Source organism: Pinus tabuliformis, chromosome 9 (assembly GCF_031772625.1).
Source record: "Pinus tabuliformis cultivar Carrire ecotype Pingquan chromosome 9, CPIR1, whole genome shotgun sequence".
Lineage (NCBI taxonomy): Eukaryota > Viridiplantae > Streptophyta > Pinopsida > Pinales > Pinaceae > Pinus > Pinus tabuliformis.
Genome location: NC_142307.1, coordinates 661709891 through 661728056, shown reverse-complemented (window position 1 = coordinate 661728056; position 18166 = coordinate 661709891). Strand labels below are relative to the sequence as shown.

General features: G+C 34.3%; 1 protein-coding gene across 1 annotated transcript; it reads left to right on the top strand.

Moving 5' to 3' along the window:
* The first annotated feature begins 10579 nt into the window (after positions 1–10579).
* LOC149150407 (putative proline transporter 2) lies at positions 10580–16537 on the top strand. The gene is made up of 8 exons (XM_089441042.1): positions 10580–10874; positions 11122–11346; positions 11564–11658; positions 13594–13783; positions 13891–14012; positions 14098–14313; positions 15835–16065; positions 16166–16537. Exons 1-8 carry the CDS (start codon positions 10691–10693, stop codon positions 16313–16315), a joined length of 1413 nt encoding a protein of 470 aa, XP_089297168.1. The 5' UTR covers positions 10580–10690; the 3' UTR covers positions 16316–16537.
* Positions 16538–18166: the final 1629 nt, after the last annotated feature.

The window sequence follows — 18166 nt, the reverse complement described above, 5'->3', positions numbered from 1 at the left end:
TTAGTGCCAAGGGAAACTCCAACATTGAAAGCACCTTACAGGATGAGCACACCTGAGTTGGTTGAGCTAAAATTGCAATTGAAGGAAATGTTGGACAAGGGATACATTAGGCCAAATGTATCACCTTGAGGTGCACCGGTCTTGTTTGTAAGGAAGAAATATAGTACACCCAGATTATGCATTGACTATAGGAAGTTGAACAAAGTGACTATCAAGAAAATATATCCTTTATCGAGGATTGATCACTTGTTCGATTAGATGAAGGGAGTAACATTGTTATCGAAGATTGAATTAAGATCTGGATACCATCAGGTACACATCAAAGAGGACATTTACAAGATCGCGTTCAGGACCAGGTATGGGCATTTTGAGTTTGTTGTTGTTCCATTTGGATTAAATAATGCTCCAACTACATTCATGTGTTTTATGAATAGCGTGTTGCGTCCATATTTGGATAAGTTTGTTATTGTGTTCATTGATGATATACTGGTATATTCTAAAAATGAGGAAGAGCATGCCGAGCACTTAACAATAGTGTTGAGATTGTTGAGAGAGCATCAGTTGTATGCTAAGATCAACAAGTGCAGTTTCTTTCAGACTGAGGTACACTACTTGGGGCATGTGGTCTCCAAGGAGGGAATTGCAATAGATCCAGAGAAGATAAGGGCCATCATGGAGTGGGTAGCTCCTAAGAATGTGGATGAGGTGAGATATTTCATGGGTCTGGCAGGCTATTATAGGAGGTTCATTAGGGAATTCTCATAGTTTTCTTATCACATTACATCATTGCAAAGGAAAGGTAAGAAGTTCGAATGGATAGAGGAGTGCGAGGCTAGCTTTGAGAAGCTTAAGCAGTTGATGACACATGCACGAGTACTACAGATTTCAGATCCAGACAAAGAGTTTGTGGTATGCACAAATGATTGCAAGAGAGGGCTTGGTAGAGTCCGTAGGACGAATAGGTGGTATGCTATGAGTCACAGAAACTCAACAAGCATGAGGAGAACTATCCGACACATGATCTTGAGCTAGCAATGATTATGCATGCATTGAAGATGTGGAGACACTCTCTTCTTTGGGAGGTTTGTACTTATGAGTGATCACATTGGGTTGGGGTATTTGTTTTACCAACTGAATTTGAATTCCACGCACGCTATATGGTTGGCCATGATCAACGAGTTTGATTTTGAGATCGGGTACTTCAAAGGTAAAGAGAACAAGGTGGCAGATGCTCTCAACAGACATGTACAAACACAATACTTGGAAGCTATGATCTCTTATGGGACAAATTTACAGGACAAGATTTTGCAGGCAGGTCAGCAGGATGTCAGGTATACGGAGATTGTGCACAGGTTGCAGCAGAGTACAGGTACGGGTGCAGGTGCATAGGATTTGGACTATTGTCTTGCAGCAGATGGATTGGTTAGGTTCAAAGACATGATATATGTACAAGATAATAGTGAGCTCAAGAAGGTGATCTTGAGGGAATTTCATGTGAAACCATATCAAGTCACCCGGGTTATCAGAAGACACTGGCAACGGTGAAGAGATATTACTATTGGGTGAATTTGAAGAGGGATGTAGCAGAGTTTATGGCTAGATGCTTTGACTGTCAGTGAGTGAAGGTGAGTGAAAACATTGAGGTGGACTGCTACAGTTGATTGCGATTCCAAAATGAAAATGGGAGGCCATTTCCATGGACTTCATCACAGGGTTGCTGAAGATAGTGAAGCAACATGATTCCATCATGGTCATTATGGACAGGTTAAAAAAGGTTGCACACTTCATTCCGGTGAAGTCTATGTTCTCAACTAATGATGTCGCACATGTGTTCATCTGAGATGTGGTTAGACTATATGGTGTTCCAAAGAATATTGTGTTAAACAAGGATGCAAAGTTCACTTCCAAGTTTTGGAAAGAGTTATTTGCAAGTTTGGGCACAAAGTTGGCCTTCAACACAACTTATCATCCGCAGACAGATATATAGACAAATAGGGTCAACAAGATATTAAAGGACATGTTGAGGATGTATGTAATGCATCAACAGTGGAAGTGGGAAGGGTATCTCCCTTTGGTAGAGTTTGCATACAACAACGGTTAACATGAGTCATTGAGGATGAGTCCTTTTCAGGCACAATATGGGTGGAGTTGTAACACTCCTATCAGTTGGAGTGATCCGGTTAGCAGAGCATTGATTGGACCAGATATGTTGGTAGACATGGAACAAGAGATACATGTGATCAATAAGAATCTCAAGGCAACACACGATAGGTAAAAGAGTTATGAAGACAAGAACAAGTTGTTCAAGGAGTTCCAGGTTGGGGAACAGGTGTACTTGCGCATTAAACTGAAGAAGATCTCCTTGTATATTGGGTCATGTGCCAAGATGGCACCACGGTTTTGTGGACCCTTCAGTATCATTAAAAGGATTGGTCCAGTAGCCTATCGACTTTCGCTACCTCTGACAATGAAAGTCCACAATGTTTTCCATGTATCTTTGCTTGAGAATTATGTTAAGGACTTTGATCATGTAATTGAATGGTATATATTACAGGTGGAACCAGATGGAGAATTCCAACCAGAGCCTCAGTGTATATTGCAGAAAAAGGTGCTCATGCTCCAGAATCGAGCAATCGAGCAAGTTAAAGTGCAATGGAATCACTTTGGGACTGATGAAGCTACATGGGATATGGTGGATCAGATGCATGCCATGCATCCTTCCTTGTTTTCCAGTTGAGGCAAAGTAACTTGACATGGTGGTTTGGTATTTTCTTATGGTGGTTTGGTATTTGTTTATGGTGGTTTGGTATATGCTTTATGGGGGTTGATATATGCTTTATGATGTTTTGATATATGCTTAGACATGGTGTTTAATATACATTTTGATATATGTTTTGGTATATGATTTGGCATATGTTTTGGTATATATATTTTTGATGGTGTTGCTATATGTAGACCCGTGTATGGATGTAAATACCGTAACGAGCTATGCTATAAAGCTCCACCATGCGGTATGGGTGTCATGTCATTATGGTTATGTTATCATGTTATTATGCTATCATGTGGTTATGCTATCATGATGTTATGATGTCATGTAGATTGGCATTCAACAGGATGATCATTGTAAATACCGTGATGAGAAGTGATATAAAGCTCCACTATGCAGTATGTTGTCATGTTATCATGATGTTCTTCTCTTGAGCAAGTCCTTCATTGTAAATACTGCATCAATCTATGTTATAAAGATCCATGAGTAGTATGCCTTCTTTCAGCAGGTTGCTGAGGTATATGTGTGATTGAACACCGAGGATAGTGTCCCCCAAGGGGGAGGGTTCTGTAACAGCCTTGGTGAAAATTTCATGTAATAAAAGTTAAAAACAATAACCACGGATGAATGGGACACTTATTCGAAGCTGAATGTTGGGCAAGACATCCTAGGGGGTGTTCATTTGGTTGTTTATGACTAAGGAAATTGGCAAAGGCAATGACTAAGGCATTAAAAGGAAAAATGACATTTTTGGCACAATTATTTATGAAAATAATGGAAATTAGGAGAAAGAGGAGGTGAAAGGTCACAGGTTGCATGTGAGGAGGAAAATGAAGAAAATAGAGGCCTCATCCATAAAAAGGATTCTGAGGATTAGTTGGTAACCTTTGGTCAGTTTAGCTTTGGATCTCTCTCATTATTCTCTCTCTCTATCTCTCACATTCTTGGACACTTAGAGTTTTCTTAGAGCACTTTGGCATTGGAGCAAGAAAGGAAAATAAGGCAAGAGGAAGCAAAAATCAAGTAGGGAATGGCAGGATCAAGCAGATACATCAAGATTCATTGCAGGTATCGACTTGCATGTGTATTTTCCTTGCTAGATTTGAAATGCATGGGATTGCATGCGTTTTTCCAGGTGTGACAATATTTTCAGCCTAGCCTTGCCATTTCCTGATAGCTTTGATGAGATGGGTTTTCTCATTTGGTTTATGTGGGATGACCAGATTGGATTCGAATTTGAGCGGGGTGGATCTCCAAATTGACAAACAAATGGTGTAGTGGTCCCTGAATTGGACTGAGGATGCACAAGCCACTGGCCTAGTAACCCCTGAACTAGACTATGGGTTGCGGTAAAGTCAGATTGTGTGCCTTGATGGGCCTAAGAATCCTTGTCGATGAATGGCGGGATATACGGTAAAGCCAAGAGGTGGATTTTCTCTCCGTTGGGCCTAGTGATTCCGGGATGGAATGCATGGTAAATCCTAGAGAGTATGTCTTAGTGTAGGGCCTACTGATCCCTGGATCAGACTGTGGATGCACGGTAAAGCCTGAGAGACTAGGAGGCACTCAAATTCCTCACGGTGTAGGCGGAGAACTACAGTGGAATCCACATTGATTGGTGTTTTTGATGTGTTCAATGAGTCCCACATTCATGCTTGGAATATGGCACGTGGGTGATTGGCTGAAGATAGACTTGGCTCAACCAATATATGGTCGTGTGGAACATGGTAGTCCCATCTCCGGTTGGTTCATTGCATTGAATAATGAGAAATTCATTCCATTGATTTTCATGTGTAAATGTACTAATATATATATGAATTTTGATGGCTGATATGTTCATTGTAATTTTGTTCCTATTATGCTGGTTAGATGTATATTTTGTGACAACAACTATGTATGGATCTCAACATGTTTTTACTTGTATTTGAATGCATATTGTATCTATGACCTAATAAGTGATAAAGCAACAAATGACATGAGGAAACAATGGTTCATGACGATTCTCAGATAAGTATGAGATTACTTACACTTAATTCTGTTGTTTACACCTGTAGGTTACATGTTGACAATATGTTTGATGAAATGCCTGTCATGGCTAGTAGGGGTCTGGTTAAGGTCTTGATCAACTATTTACTTTTGCATCATTGTTTCCCTGTACTTTAATTGATTCAGAGCTTTCATTCCATTCTAGGCAGTGGCCTAGGCTCTGGGCCTGAAAAAGTGGCTTAAATCCTAGGGTTGCTAGCACAAAACTGGCAAGTTTGGTCCACAATCGTTGGCATGTAGGCCTATGAGAGCGACTTTAAGTCTGTGGTCACTCCCTTGCCCATAGCACGAGAGCGACTATGGCCTCAAAGTTCCAGAACAACAGTGGGACCCAAGGACATGTTGTCTGAGTGGCTGACTTGTCCCCTGAGGGTTTTGTTGATGATGTTGAATGAATATGTGTGATGTTTCGTCGATTCCACTTCCTTAAGGTTACCTAGGAGGTCGAATATGATCACAGTAGCCTCTCGTCTCATGTTTAGCTCAGTTGACATGGTTACTTGGGTGGATGTGGGAGGAGGGTGTTACATTGACGAATCATAATATTCCTGAAAAATCTCTAAAATTATATCAGATTATATATATGAAACAATTCAAGATATTGGATATAGTTTGTAGTATAAGGGCATCGATTTAATAGGTTATCTTCAGTTTGTCCTTTTAACTCCCTTGATTGTTTGATGGTCAAAAGTGGTTGTACATTTCCTCCATTCTCATAAGGATCTTCAAACAACAAAAATTATTCTATCATAGGTTTTTCCATTGGATATAAAATAAGTTTCTTCATGGGGGCTCCATTAGAAATGGTAATTTCTCTAGATCTACAACCAATGAAAGCATAAATTGTAGCTAAGGGCCCTAGCCATTCATAGTGTTTTTGGGTTGAATTACTAAGAAATCCAAAAGACACTCCCATGAATCCAAAGTCATGATAGCATCATCCAAGACACCAGTGGGCTTGATTCGAGATCTATTAGCAAGTTCAAGCACCGTAGGTGTAGGTCGAGGGTTTTCTAATTGTAGCATTTTTATGGTGGTAACAATCATGATATTTATTGCGGCCCCTAGGTCATTTAGGGTGTTTTCTATAGGAATATTTCTAATGAAAATGGTAACTACAGGGTTTCCAAGATCAATATATATTTTCCATTAAAATTTTTCTTGTGATTAATTCAGCTAGTTGACCTACTACTTGAACTATTGACACATCCTTTAGAGCATGAATATGATTAGGTAGTTAAAGAAAAATAACGAGATAAACAACATGGACAACAAGAGTCCCCAAAATTTGTTTTAAAGTTTAGCCAACACTATGAGCCACTCAAGTGGGGATTTCATAAAGGTGATATGTCTTGCTAAATCAATGGAAAATAAAAGAATAATCCATTCAGAACATTGTATAAAATATTATTACATCTAAATTTAAAGAGATCTTGTGGTGCAATAAAAGTTTAAAGGAAAAGTAAAATTAAGATACTATGAGGACTTGGTCAACCCTAATCTAGAAAATCAAATGTATCTCTTTGTTTTAACTAATTGCAGAAAAGAAAATCAACATTGATAAAATAAGAGTTCAAACTCTCACAAGTTGCATAGTAAAATTGGGCATTGGACAATTTCCAAAGTACCATGAGATGAAAGAATTTGTCATCTTTATGGTACTAAGAGAGTTAAAGATGAAAAACATTTTCTCTTGTAGTATATGCAAATAAATCACAATTTTAAATTATTTGTCACAATATTAACTTTTGTAACCCTCTAAATTAATATTGAAATACTTTTCTTAATATTTTTTGAACATAAAAATAACATTTTAAAGAAATCCAAACTCTCTCTTACTTTTTTTAAGGTTAACTAAACTAATTAAACAATAATCATCATAAATTCTAAATATATATTATAATAATAAATTATATATCTCTTATTAATTAAATGTTAGTATATATATATATATATATATAAGTTAACTAATCTAATAGCCCCAAGGGTTAGCTCAACTGGTCTAGTCCTCGTTGTTAAGTACGCTTCTCATCGAGAGGTCATAGGGTCAATTCTCCTTGATGCCCTTGGGGTTAGGCCTTGCTTCTCATCGGGAGGTCAATAGGGTCAATTCTACTTTTCTAGATGGGGTTTGTCCAGATTTGTGGATGAACATGTTAGTTATATATATATATATATATATATATATATATATATATATATATATAAAAGTTAACTAATCTAATAGCCCCAAGGGTTAGCTCAACTGGTCTAGTCCTCGTTGTTAAGTACGCTTCTCATCGAGAGGTCATAGGGTCAATTCTCCTTGATGCCCTTGGGGTTAGGCCTTGCTTCTCATCGGGAGGTCAATAGGGTCAATTCTACTTTTCTAGATGGGGTTTGTCCAGATTTGTGGATGAACATGCCCTTGGGGTTAGGCCTTGCTTCTCATCGGGAGGTCAATAGGGTCAATTCTCCTTTTCTAGATGGGGTTTGTCCAGATTTGTGGATGAACCACCTTTAATTTTTTTTAATATATATTATAATAGTAAACTATATAATGTTTTAAATTATTAAAATATATATATATATATATATGGTTATTGAATGTTGAGCACTATATGCAAACTAATTGAAAAGGTTATTGAATGTTGAACACTCATAATATATCTCTTATTATTAAATGTTTTAAATAATTAAATATATATATATATATGGTTATTGAATGTTGAGCACTATATGCAAACTAATTGAAAAGGTTATTGAATGTTTAGCACTACGAGTTTATAAGCACATGTTAATGTTGTCTATACATCCCTCGTTAGATTTGAATTGGGCATTACTATGACCATCATACAACTAGGTAGTGTTAAGTCTTTTCCATTTTTATACCACTGAGATTACATTTTTATAAAAAGTGTTTAATTAGTTAGTATGAATAATGGATCTTTGTATGTAATATTCTATCCTCCATGGGTTTTTAATTTTGATGGGTAAAAGATTCTATTTTTTTAATTTTACATGTAATTCTCTATAGAAGGAAAAATATATGTTTTTTACAGTTAAATCCAATTCATTCAAATTATATTACACTGTTTCAACAATCATTCAAAACCAACAATATGGTTAGGTTGTCTTTACCTATTTTGATCGTGAGAAAAAATCAACATTGATAAAATAAGAACAAACTCTCACAAGTTGTATAGTAAAATTGGGGATTGGACAATTTCCAAAGCACCATGAGATGAAAGAATTTGTCATCTTTATGGTACTAAGAGGGTTAAAGATGAAAAACATTTTCTCTTGTAGTATATGCAAATAAATCACAATTTTAAATTATTTGTCACAATATTAACTTTTGTAACCCTCTAAATTAATATTGAAATACTTTTCTTAATATTTTTTGAACATAAAAATAACATTTTAAAGAAATCCAAACACTCTCTTACTTTTTTTAAGGTTAACTAAACTAATTAAACAATAATCATCACAAATTCTAATATATATATATAAATATATATATATATATATATATATATATATATATATATATATATATATAAGTTAACTAATCTAATAACCCCAAGGGTTAGCTCAACTGGTCTAGTCCTCGTTGTTAAATACCCTTCTCGTTGGGAGGTCATAGGGTTAATTCTTCTTGATGCCCTTGGGGTTAGGTCTTGCTAGTCTAACCGGCCCTTCATATTGGGAGGTCATAGGGTCAATTCTTCTTGATGCCCTTGGGGTTAGGCATTGCTAGTCTAGCTAGGGTTGATTTGTCTAGATTTTCCATGGATGAACCACCTTCAATTTTTTTCCATTAAAATAATTAAACATTAATCATCATAAATTCTAAATATATATTATAATAATAAATTATATATCTCTTATTATTAAATATTTTAAATAAATAAATAAATAAATATATGATTATTGAATGTTATTCACGATATGCAAACTAATTGAAAAGGTTATTGAATGTTGAGCACTACGAGTTTATGAGCACACGTTAATCTTGTCTATACATCCTATAAGCACACGTTAATATTGTCGATACATCCCTCGTTAATTTGAATTGGGCATTACTATTTATCCAGATTTTCCGTGGATGAATTACTTTCAATTTTTTTTTCCACTAAAATAATTAAACATTAATCATCATAAATTCTAAATATATATTATAATAGTAAATTATATATCTCTTATTACTAAATGTTTTAAATAATTGAAATAAATAAATATATATATATGTATGGTTATGGAATGTTGAGCACTATATGTAAACTAATTGAAAAGGTTATTGAGTGTTGAGCACTACGAGTTTATAAGCACACATTAATGTATAGAATATTTTAAATAATTAAAATAAATAAATATATATATGGTTATGGAATGTTAAGCACTATATGTAAACTTATTGAAAAGGTTATTGAATGTTGAGCACTACGAGTTTATAAGCACACGTTAATGTTGTCTATACATCCGTCGTTAGATTTGAATTGGGCATTACTATGACCATCATACAACTAGGTAGTGTTAAGTCTTTTCAATTTTTACACGAGTGTTTAATTATTTAAACAGAGGTTACATTTTTATAAAAGTGTTTAATTAGTTAATATGAATAATGGATCTTTATATGTAATATTCTATCCTTTATGGGTTTTTAATTTTGATGGGTAAAAGATTCTATTTTTAATTTTTTTAATTTTACGTGTGTAATCCTCTATAGAAGGAAAAATATATGTTTTTTACAGTTAAATCCAATCCCTATATTACAGTTCCATTAAACTATATTACACTGTTCCAACAATCATTCAAAACCAGCAATATGGCTAGGTTGTCATTACCTATTTTGACCGTGAGAATCTTAATAAAAATCGTGTGAAGACCACACCCAACAGCGCAGGCCACATCGATTCTGCACGGGAAAAAAGACAACTTCAATGCAGGCCACATCGATTCTGCACGGAAAAAGGGACAACTTCAATACTTGGAGTCCATTTTATGCTCCACCTCATAGTGATCCACAGTGATCCACAGCAACACGGGATATTGAGAAATGGGTGGGGGACAAAAATGGTGATATGAGGAGGTGGTGGCGTCAAATGAGAAATGGGTGGGGGACAAAAAGGGTGATATGAAGAGGTGGTGGCCTCAAATCACACTTGCAAATTCTTAATTGAAGTTTGATATTCCTTGTTTAGTAGCCTGAGTGTTTGAAAACCATTTCAGTAATGAAGATTCTTCATGGAAAATTTTCAATGCCTGGCTATTTGCAGACTGTTACTTTATGTTTTGAAATATATTTCGTTAGGTGATTACTGATATGTTGAGCTCCCCCGTGAGTGCATAAGGGATCTCTTTGCTCTTTTTCCAATGACTGTTACGTGTAACGATATCCTTTTTATTCATCCATGCCACATTGTTTACAGCTTTCACTTTCAAACGATTGCCTTCCCTGTTACAAACCAGGATGGGCCAAATGGCAATGAAAATGATAAAATCTCCATGAATTTTTGGTTTATATGCCGTGCTTTTTGGTATCTCTCCTGAACGTTTGGACTCAGACAATAAGTGTGAGGACAGCACAACTTTTTCGTGGATGCTGTGGTTATATTGCTTTCTACGCGTGGCTGAGCACAAACAATAATGGTAGGTTTCTCTTTAGTTGTTGGAGATACATCATTAGGCTCTCCCTTTTCCTGCGCATCAACTACTTTTAACTTTTCCATATATATATATATATATATATTGATATCAGGTACTTTAACTGGCATGATGCCTGTTTTCAATTACGTAGAACAACCAGAGGTAGATTACATATAGTCTACCAATCATACCCATCACTGGTTTCATTGTGAAGAATTTGAATATACAGCAGTAAAATTGTCACCAGTAATGAAGATGCAATCAACTATTGTTGATTCCAATTCTTTGGAAGGATTTCATGTAGAAAACGAATCTACAAGAAAATCAGATTTTGCAAACGAAAATGGGTCATCACTAAACCTGGTGGAAGCTTTGGAACCAGAGGATCAATGCAGTTATTCTCTCCAGAAATCTGCCCACAAAATTGACAATGGTATGGATTTTCATTACATTGGTGCTTCATTAATTTGCCTAATTATACTGTGTCACTTGAACAATAATTGCTCTTCAAATTCTGATAAAGAAATGTAAATAACCTACAATGTAACCTGCAATCTCCCCACACTGGCCGTAGCAAAACCTCCAGCTTTGGGCATTAGAGCTTACAATTTTTTTTTCCATGTTTGACCCATTTTAGTAAAGTTTATGTAAATACCATTTATTTTGGTGATGGTGTTCAGATCCGTGGTACCAGGTGGGATTGCTGCTGGTCACGAGCTTCAACTGTGTTTATATTTTGGGGTTCTCCAATCTCATTCTGGTCCCTTTTGGACTGGTCTGGGGAATAATCAGCATGGTAGTTATAGGTGCTTTCTCTCTATATGCCAATTTGCTGCTCTCAGATTTATATATAATAGATGGCCAACGCTTCATCAGATATCGGGATCTGATTGGCCACGCATTTGGTAAGTGATACGTTGATACAAAAGAAATGTTTAGTGGAAAGATACAGTGACATCAGAGAATTACCTGCAGAGAGCCATTTAAGGTGTATCATGCTTATGTTTAGTGGGAAGATACAGTGACATCAGAGAATTACCTGCAGAGAGCCATTTAAGGTGTATCATGCTTTTATTTTCTGACATAATGGATTTAATCAATTTTTGTCCTAGTGCATTGCAGGAAGGAAAATGTATTATTTATCGTGGGCTCTACAATTTGTTCATTTCATACTCTGCAACATGGGATTCCTCCTCCTTTCGGGAAAGGCTCTGAAGGTGATTTTGGTACTTGCATGTGTGGACAAACTACAAAGATGCCTAGCATTTAGAGATCACAAGTCACAGTTGAGAAGATAAATGATTGGTTTTGCAGAGTGTTTTGAAAATAAGACTATTTAGGAAAATGTGTTTATCACATTTAAGTCTATAACTTCAAAGGAAAACGATCATTACCAGAAAACTATGTTTAAAGTTATCCGCTGTCAGTAATATTTGGTCTTAATCTGTAAACACATTAATGGACTTCACCTTACACCCGTTTGCATTATGGATAGCTTAAGGTAGCCATGGGGTTAAAGGTTGATATTTTTACACCAACAGGCTTGGCAGAAGGATCTGACTGCACACTGATGCTGTGATGAGTTTACATAGAAAATCACTTTGAAAGCATGGTCATGGTCATTTTTATTTTTATTTTTCGTCTAATGGTCTAGTTGTTTGCAAATACAAAAATAGCCCCAATATAAATTTTGCGTTTTTGGTACTAGGTAATTGTTTTCGCATACAAAAGTGACAATGCCAAAATTTAAGTTTTTGGTACTAGATTGAGAAACAAAGGGACAGCTTTCACAGCAGCCCATCTAAAATAGTGTTTAAAACCTTTTTTTTTTTTAACTTACAAAACTTATAATCTCTCTATATTTTTTTTCAAGTCTTATAATCTCTCTATATTTTTTTTCAACTATAAAGATTATTTATATATATTTTTTAATTAAAAAAATCACATTTGGAACAGATGCTCCATGAGACGCGTGAGAACTAAACCTCCCTACCTAACAATCCACTTAACCATTCAATTATTCAACCACAGCAGCATGACTCTGTAGCCTTAACTATGAAGATTATTTATAGCCTTAATCAGATTATGCTTTTTTGCCTTGAAAGTTATAGAAATTTTGGCCATATTTTGAAAAAATTTTGCACTAATTTTTGTGAATCCAAGTAAAAGTTGGCAAACTTCATAATTAGGTTCATAATTAGGTTTTTGATGGTGTTGAATCCGTTTCCGCCATCAAAAAACATGATTCAAACACTAATTCTATGAGATTTTTTGAAATTTTTTAACTCAGATTTCAGCCACTTTTAACCATCAAGACAATTCCTCAGCTTCATATATACCAAAACAAAAAAACCAACTTGACCAAAATTTTTTAAAAAACCCAAAACAAAAAAAATACTTGACCAAAATCGGAAGGACTTGGAACCTTGCTGGAAGCTTCTAATTTATATGAATTTGGGAATGGGTTCTACCTTGTCTCCTCCTCCGTTTTGAGTTTTATGCATTTAATTTTACCTCTAATTTGCCTAGAATCTAGCGGGAAGGGTTGGAATTGCACTATTGACACTTGCCCCTATTATAAACCACTCCCCGCCGCGAGCCATTCATGACAATAAACCAATTCAGCTGTCGGGCTTGTAATTTATATGAATTTGGGAATGTGTTCTACCTTGTCTCCTCCTACGTTTTGAGTTTTTTACATTTATTTTTAGCTCTAATTTGCCTAGAATCTAGTGGGAAGGGTTGGAATTGTTGTTGACTTACAAACTGAGCACCTTTGGAGTTTTAGGAGTTTTATCACAAGTGTGAACTTACAAACTGAGTACCTTAGGAGTTTTATCACAAGTGTGAACTTACAATCTGAGTACAGAAGTTTTTTCAAGTTTTTCGGATGTAATCAAAAACTTTATTTAAATAACAAAAATCAAAAGTTTCTCCAAAAATTCCAGATTCTAGCCAGATTCTAGCCAAAAAGTCCAGACAACGCAGTTTACTCCATGCTTGTTATTTTATGTGAATTAGGAATGGGCTCTTGGGTTTTTAAGGAAAATGAGACAAAGCGTTCCAGGGAAGTTTGTACGTTACTCCATGCTTTTTTTGGGTCTGAAAGACATGTGGATGCTTCTCAATTATGTCCTTTCACGATGATACAGGACATCTTTATGGATCACAACAGGATGGTCGGGCTGAAACTTCCAGAATTCATTATGTTTTCAGGAGTAACATATTTCATTTTCGCTTTCTCAGTGCCACATCTGTCAGCGATGGGCACATGGTTTGGAATTTCAGCATTCCTAACGTTTGTCTACGTTGCGATAGCAATGATAGTATCAATCACCGATGGTATGGATGTTGCTGCATTAAAATCTCTCCGCTGCCAAAGCTTTTCAGGGTCATTTACTTTAAGAAATCGAGAGTTCCCAAAAGGTAATACTGTCTTTCTTTTGCAGGCAATTCTAGGTCGAAGGACTACCATGTCCCTGGAACGGAACAGCAGAAGGTTTTCAATATCTTGGGAGCAATCGCAGCCCTTGTCTTTGCGAATAACTCTGGCATGCTACCTGAAATTCAGGTGATGAGCACTTGATTTTTCTCAAAATTCTTAATCTCTGGTTAATCAAATTATCCCTAATTTCGAAATCAGCGGGACCTTGCAGGCTACACTGAAGCACCCAGCTATAAAAAACATGCGCAAAGCGCTTTACTTACAGTATTCCGTCGGGATGGCGATATACTACGCGGTGGCAATTATTGGATACTGGGCATATGGATCTTCTGTCTCAGATTATCTCCTTAATGACCTAAGCGGGCCAAAGTGGGCGAAAGTTCTGGCAAACACAACTGCATTTTTGCAGACTGTTGTTTCACAACACGTATATGATTTCTTCCATTTCATTGTACACAAGAGAGCATTGCAGAGAATAGTATATATATATATATAAATATAAAGTAAAAATAAATAAATATAGATGGGTTCACACACAAACTTGCACAGAAGAGAACATTGCAGACAATAGGGTATATATAGTATATATTTACTTGATCTCACTAGGCATTCATTCACACAGAAATTTCCACTCAAGAGGTGGGTGATGAACAACAAAAATCATCTTTTATTATAAACAAACTTTCATCTCTAAACTTTCACCCTATCTGTGTGCATGGTCATAAATCTTTTTTCAAGCAGAAAAAAACACTCTCTTTTCATTAAAATAAAATAAAAAGAGACTACATAGGTCATGTTTCTGTCTCTACATTATGTTTTTCTTTGTCTCTCTAGTAAAATCATAGATAAATCCTTACCCATACAATTCATCCTTCCTCATATTTTTCATCCCTGGATGGAGGGTTGTCTCAATCCTTATACTTTCTTGATATATATGTTAGGATTAGGAACCATTAAGAGAAGTGGTGGTGTCTAAAGACACCTAGTACCTATCTAATTGGTCCATTCTACAACTTGATGACTCCATAGGCCACTACACTACATATGTATGCCTAATCAAAGTCATAAGGCCTTACAACAATGCATGCTCAACATGTATGTCTAAACAGGGCTTACAACTTCACTAAACTTCAGCACCATTGACTCCATCTTCATTCTCCTCCATAAGACCATTCTCTTGCTACATCTCTAGCTTTTCTGATCTATATCTTAACCTGACCTTTCTTGCTATTTGATCTCTCTACTTATATCTTCAATCCATGCTATTTATGGGCATCCCAGTTTATCATTGTGCCTCCTTTGCTTAGATTTTCTTGCTACTGCTGCACATTTACTTGCCTATAACAAACTCCTATACCAATTAAGATCATAAAACACCCAGAGAAATAGTGGTGTCTAAAAACATAGTTGTTGGAAATCTAGATCCCACTGGTCATATGACAATTTTTTTTAGCTTTTAAATAAACTACATTACCCAAACCACCCTAACAAGATAAAACAACATTGACAAATTAACTACTAACATTTTCTTACACCGGTTGAACATCTATTAAAGTTCTAGAAGAAGATCAAATGGATTCAGGTTGAATGAAAGATCCAATTTAAAGTGAACAGATATTAAAAATATAGTGAATAGGAAATGGATTCAGGTCGAATTAATGGATCCATGCATTTTAAAAGGATCCACAGTTTAAAGTAGATATCTATTGATTTATTTTGTTAACCAGAAGGATCTTTCCACCTGAACTGTACATCATGAAAGATCTTCCCAAATTAATTCTATATTGATGTATTTTATTAACTAGAATGATCTTTCCACCTGAACTGCACATCACCTAGCTGCTCTCTGCCCAATAACCTGATGATTTGGTACTTAGGTATATATGATACATGTTAAAACTCTCAGACATGTCATCTGATGTAAGATCTGGTCATCCATTGGTTGCAGATATTTTGTGTTCCTGTGCATGAGGCTCTGGACACCAAATTTTATCGCCTGAATGAACATGAAAATTCTTTATATAACCTTTCAACTCGATTCATCCTTCGTGCATTATTTTTTGCAATCAACACGCTGTGTGCTGCCATGTTTCCTTTCCTAGGAGACTTTGTAACCCTGGTGGGCTCATTGTCGCTCATTCCATTAACATTTGTGTTTCCATCCCTAATATTCCTGAAGGTAATTCCTATTATTATCAATGCTTCTCCCTCCCTTCATACAGTTATTTCGCAGGAAATTGGGATACCTAATTGAACATCTGCTTCCATGTCTATAGCAGGTGAATCGACATAGTAGCAGTGTATGGCAGAAATCATGGCATATGTTCACTGTTGTTTTCTTTGCTCTTGTAACGTTGGCGACCACTGCATCAGCTCTTCGTTTGATAATAACGAACGCAAAAACGTACCGTTTATTTGCAGACGCTTGAAAATATCAGCATTGCAGTGAATTTGGTTTTTCTCCATCTTATCTCTGTGATGAAGCAATCGCTTGTGTTTGCAGCCTAAAGTTAAAAATGTTAGATGAAGCAATAGCTTGGGCTTGCAGGCTAGAGTTAAAAATGTTAGATGTATAATATGATACTTTAGTATTTCAGGCAGAGGTACGCGTGAAGAAAGTGTTTGTCAGGGTTGCTTCCCTGTATTTTGTAGCGTCATATCATCCTATCATTCATAGGGATAGGATTTACATATTTATTTTTAATGTTAAGTTGTAAATATTTATTCACGTTCCAAAACTTCTATAAAGATTTATAAACTGGATTAATGGATATTTACATATAAATTGGATTAGGATTAATGAATGTAAGGTATTATTATTTTTAGATTGCAGGTTTTGAGTGTTTAATGGATATGGAGCACATGCAGATTCTGGGGATATGAGCCTTTATCATGGAGATGGAGCAAAAACAATACTATACTGATTTTTTATTGGATAATTATAAAAATGTTATTTGAATTTTAAAATTCTAATTAATGAAATTATAATAAGATTAGGGAGCCGAAGATGGAAGGGACTATTAAATAATAAAATTGATAAAATTTATAATGTTATACAAATTTAATTAAAATAAAATATTAATGTAAATATTATGCTTTAACCAATTAAAATAGAGCAAAATTAAATTATGAAAAATAAATTAAAATAGTTTATGAGATAAATCCGTTAAGATATTTTTTTTTTGTGAAAAAATCACTAATTCAAAATTTTGTAAGCAAAACTGCATTTATGGTAAGTTTAGTTAAGATACTTTTTGGTGAAAAAATCACTAATTCAAAACTCTGTAGGCAAAACTCCACTCATGGTAAGTTGGTTTAGGGTAGCTGGTAATTTTAACAGCTTAGATACCCCTAGGTTGTGGTTTCTCAAGTCATCTCAAACTCACTTTACCTAATAAACATTTTTTTTTTAATATTTAAAATTGAATATTGAGATTCAATTTCAATAAGTGATAAAAAATATTAATAATATGAATAATATATGTATATATCTCATATGAAATATATAGCTTTATATATTATAAAATTAAATTAAATATTAAAATTTATTAAATTAAAATAAAATATATTTAAATAAAATTAGTGAAATTTTATAAAATAGTATGGTAAAATGAATTTATTTAATAAATAAACATAAAATATTTAAATTTAAATTTAATAAATTAAATTAATAAAAATAAAATAAAATACAAAATAAAATAAAATGAGTAAAAATAAGTAAAATACTAAAATTTAATAGATTAAAAATTTGTTCATTTAATAGATTCAGAGAGAGTAAAGTAAAATAGAGTGGAAATAAATTAAAATAAAGTAAATTAAAATAGATTAAAATAAAATATTAAAATCTATTAAACTAAAACAGAGTGAACACTTGAAAAATTCATCAAAACATTTAAGTATAATTTATGTGTTTTTTTTAATTTCTAAATTATGTTTTAAATAAAGTCATTTACTAGCTATTTATTATATTTTAAATAAAGTTATTTATTAGCTATTTTTTTTTATCTCGTTTTGTTGTAAGTTGTCTATTATTATATTTTAGTTTTGTTGTAAATTTTCTATTATTATATTTAAATTGCAATAAAATTTATTATATTGGTAACCAAATTTAATAAATTTATTTTGAGGAAGTTTAATGGATAAGTTTACTGAAAAATGAAGTGTTTTTTATTAACAAATTGGATCTTTATATTTATAGTTGGTACTAAAATATCTATGATTGGAGTGGTAGTAGTTAGAATTGAGGGTTAAATATAAAATTTACTTAGTTACATATTTCT